The sequence below is a fragment of the Hyla sarda genome, unplaced genomic scaffold (assembly GCF_029499605.1).
Source record: "Hyla sarda isolate aHylSar1 unplaced genomic scaffold, aHylSar1.hap1 scaffold_680, whole genome shotgun sequence".
Lineage (NCBI taxonomy): Eukaryota > Metazoa > Chordata > Amphibia > Anura > Hylidae > Hyla > Hyla sarda.
Window position 1 is genome coordinate 167,501 of NW_026610698.1, and position 5,203 is coordinate 172,703.

Below are 5,203 nucleotides of genomic sequence, written 5' to 3' on the forward strand. Positions count from 1 at the left end.
GTGATCACCCCTCACATATATATACACCTCACTGTACAGTGATCACCCCTCACATTATATATATACACACCTCACTGTACAGTGATCACCCCTCACATTATATATATATATATATATATATATATATACACACACCTCACTGTACAGTGATCACCCCTCACATATATATACACCTCACTGTACAGTGATCAGCCCTCACATTATATATATATATACACACACACACACATTACTGTACAGTGATCACCCCTCACATTATATATATATATATATACCTCACTGTACAGTGATCACCCCTCACATTATATATATATATATATATATATATATATATACACCTCACTGTACAGTGATCACCCCTCACATTATATATACACCTCACTGTACAGTGATCACCCCTCACATTATATATACACCTCACTGTACAGTGATCACCCCTCACATTATATATATACACCTCACTGTACAGTGATCACCCCTCACATTATATATATACACCTCACTGTACAGTGATCACCCCTCACATTATATACTGTACAGTGATCACCCCTCACATTATATATACACACCTCACTGTACAGGGATCACCCCTCACATTATATATATATATATATATATATATATATATACACACACACCTCACTATACAGTGATCACCCCTCACATTATATATATATATACACCTCACTGTACAGTGATCACCCCTCACATTATATATATATATATATATATACCTCACTGTACAGTGATCACCCCTCACATTATATATATATATATATACCTCACTGTACAGTGATCACCCCTCACATTATATATATATATATATATATATATACACACCTCACTGTACAGTGATCACCCCTCACATTATATATATATATATATATATATATATATATATATATATATATATATACACACCTCCCTGTACAGTGATCACCCCTCACATTATATATATACACCTCACTGTACAGTGATCACCCCTCACATTATATATATATATACCTCACTGAACAGTGATCACCCCTCACATTATATATATATATACCTCACTGTACAGTGATCACCCCTCACATTATATATATACCTCACTGTACAGTGATCACCCCTCACATTATATATATATATACACCTCACTGTACAGTGATCACCCCTCACATTATATATTTATATATATAAATATACCTCACTGTACAGTGATCACCCCTCACATTATATATATACACCTCACTGTACAGTGATCACCCCTCACATTATATATACACCTCACTGTACAGTGATCACCCCTCACATTATATATATATATATATATATATATACACCTCACTGTACAGTGATCACCTCTCACATTATATATACACCTCACTGTACAGTGATCACCCCTCACATTATATATACACCTCACTGTACAGTGATCACCCCTCACATTATATATATATATATACACCTCACTGTACAGTGATCACCCCTCACATTATATGTATACACCTCACTGTACAGTGATCACCCCTTACATTATATATATACACCTCACTGTACAGTGATCACCCCTCACATTATATATACACCTCACTGTACAGTGATCACCCCTCACATTATATATATATACACCTCACTATACAGTGATCACCCCTCACATTATATATACACTTCACTGTACAGTGATCACCCCTCACATTATATATACACCTCACTATACAGTGATCACCCCTCACATTATATATACACCTCACTGTACAGTGATCACCCCTCACATTATATGTATACACCTCACTGTACAGTGATCACCCCTCACATTATATATATATATATACACACCTCACTGTACAGTGATCACCCCTCACATTATATGTATACACCTCACTGTACAGTGATCACCCCTCACATTATATATATATATATACACCTCACTGTACAGTGATCACCCCTCACATTATATATATATATATATATATATATATATATATATACCTCACTGTACAGTGATCACGCCTCACATTATATGTATACACCTCACTGTACAGTGATCACCCCTCACATTATATATATATATATACACCTCACTGTACAGTGATCACCCCTCACATATATATACACCTCACTGTACAGTGATCACCCCTCAAATTATATATATACACACCTCACTGTACAGTGATCACCCCTCACATTATATATATATACACCTCACTGTACAGTGATCACCCCTCACATTATATATATACACCTCACTGTACAGTGATCACCCCTAACATTATATATATACACACCTCACTGTACAGTGATCAACCCTCACATTATATACTGTACAGTGATCACCCCTCACATTATATATACACACCTCACTGTACAGGGATCACCCCTCACATTATATATATATACACACACCTCACTGTACAGTGATCACCCCTCACATTATATATATATATATATACACACCTCCCTGTACAGTGATCACCCCTCACATTATATATATACACCTCACTGTACAGTTATCACCCCTCACATTATATATATACACCTCACTGTACAGTGATCACCCCTCACATTATATATACACCTCACTGTACAGTGATCACCCCTCACATTATATATATATATATATACACCTCACTGTACAGTGATCACCCCTCACATTATATATACACCTCACTGTACAGTGATCACCCCTCACATTATATATATATACCTCACTGTACAGTGATCACCCCTCACATTATATATATATATACCTCACTGTACAGTGATCACCCCTCACATTATATATATATACACACCTCACTGTACAGTGATCACCCCTCACATTATATACTGTACAGTGATCACCCCTCACATTATATATATATACCTCACTGTACAGTGATCACCCCTCACATTATATACTGTACAGTGATCACCCCTCACATTATATATATATATACACCTCACTGTACAGTGATCACCCCTCACATTATATATATATATATATATATATATATATACACCTCACTGTACAGTGATCACCCCTCACATTATATATATACACCTCACTGTACAGTGATCACCCCTCACATTATATACTGTACAGTGATCACCCCTCACATTATATACTGTACAGTGATCACCCCTCACATTATATATATATATACACCTCACTGTACAGTGATCACCCCTCACATTATATATATATATATATATATATATATATACACCTCACTGTACAGTGATCACCCCTCACATTATATATATACACCTCACTGTACAGTGATCACCCCTCCCATTATATACTGTACAGTGATCACCCCTCACATTATATATATACACCTCACTGTACAGTGATCACCCCTCACATTATATACTGTACAGTGATCACACCTCACATTATATATATACACCTCACTGTACAGTGATCACCCCTCACATTATATATATATACCTCACTGTACAGTGATCACCCCTCACATTATATACCTTACAGTGATCACCCCTCACATTATATATATATATATACCTCACTGTACAGTGATCACCCCTCACATTATATATATATATACCTCACTGTACAGTGATCACCCCTCACATTATATACCTCACAGTGATCACCCCTCACATTATATATATATATATATATACCTCACTGTACAGTGATCACCCCTCACATTATATATATATATATACCTCACTGTACAGTGATCACCCCTCACATTATATACCTTAAAGTGATCACCCCTCACATTATATATATATATATATACCTCACTGTACAGTGATCACCCCTCACATTATATATATATATACTTCACTGTACAGTGATCACCCCTCACATTATATATATATTCACCTCACTGTACAGTGATCACCCCTCACATTATATATATATATATACACCTCACTGTACAGTGATCACCCCTCACATTATATATACACCTCACTATACAGTGATCACCCCTCACATTATATATACACCTCACTGTACAGTGATCATCCCTCACATTATATATATATATATATATATATATATATATATATATATATATACACCTCACTGTACAGTGATCACCCCTCACATTATATATATATATATACCTCACTGTACAGTGATCACCCCTCACATTATATACCTTACAGTGATCACCCCTCACATTATATATATATACACACCTCACTGTACAGTGATCACCCCTCACATTATACACCCCACTTTTCTCTGTATTGTTATGATTTTTGAGGTGTTCCTTATAGTTTGTGTGTTGTTGACTTTAACCCCTTGTGTATTCATAGCCGCTCACCTACCTTGTACCATCACTGTCACTGCCCCTGTGCACCTCTCGTCTCCTTCCTTGGTGTGGATGGTCACTATATATTTGGTGGTCTCCCGTTGAGGTGTCCGTATGGTGAGGGCCCCATTCTCCTGGAGGTCACATTTCCCGTTCATGCAGTCGGTGTAGTACATTGGTTTATCCTTCCATTTTGCCAGTAGCATGCTTCCTTCATCCCTTGTTTTCCATACGATGGTGTCTTCTTTTACAGCTGTGCATTCTGGGATGATGAGTGTCACTGAATTATTGGGGGCCGTATAGATCTCTGCACTTTTTATTTCCAGGTTCTCTGCAAGAAAAGCAACAATGTGAGACTAGAGGAGATGACATATCTGTGGAAATCACTAGGGGGCGCTCTCAATCCCCAGGACATCTACCTATGACCAAGAGGGGGGACAACATGGACCATAAACTCACCATAAAGACAACAGCACCCCCTCTTGGTGGAAGCAGACCAAGCCGACACCCCAACCAGTGGCCTTACCATACCCAACCACAGACAGGTGACCCTGCCATTCCAGCTGGTCCTACCAATGATTATGGATCTGGATGCAGGAGAAGACACGTAGAAGCTTCTAGAAAAGACAGGACAACTAAAGGGCGCAAACCGGTTTGTGGGGTGAGCAATCACGGACCTCCATAGAATATAATTTAATAGGATCTTTATTACAGACATGGACAACGCTTTACAATAGGAATCCCCCTTTCTTCCTCAGGTCCATTAGGAAAGATACACCGGTCACACGGCCGGGGGAGGAGCGGGGGTGGGGGATGGTCATTGTGATGTAATAACCGGAGACGTGAAATCACTTGAGATTTATAATAAAACACCAAATAAGAGAAAAAGAGGAGCCGGCTGGAAAGTAGAATGATGTTTGTGCAGAACGATTAAAGGGGTACTACGGCCC

General features: G+C 37.8%; 1 protein-coding gene across 2 annotated transcripts in view; it reads right to left on the reverse strand.

The window, feature by feature from the left end:
* The window catches only part of CD2 (CD2 molecule), a 35,584-nt gene extending 30,998 nt beyond the window's left edge, over nucleotides 1–4,586 (reverse strand). For both annotated transcript variants that reach the window (XM_056554351.1, XM_056554350.1), the window contains exon 1: nucleotides 4,270–4,586. In XM_056554351.1, the coding sequence (XP_056410326.1) occupies nucleotides 4,270–4,459 (190 nt within the window). In that variant the 5' untranslated portion in view covers nucleotides 4,460–4,586. The remainder of the gene's footprint in view (nucleotides 1–4,269) is intronic.
* Between the last annotated feature and the right edge of the window lie 617 nt (nucleotides 4,587–5,203).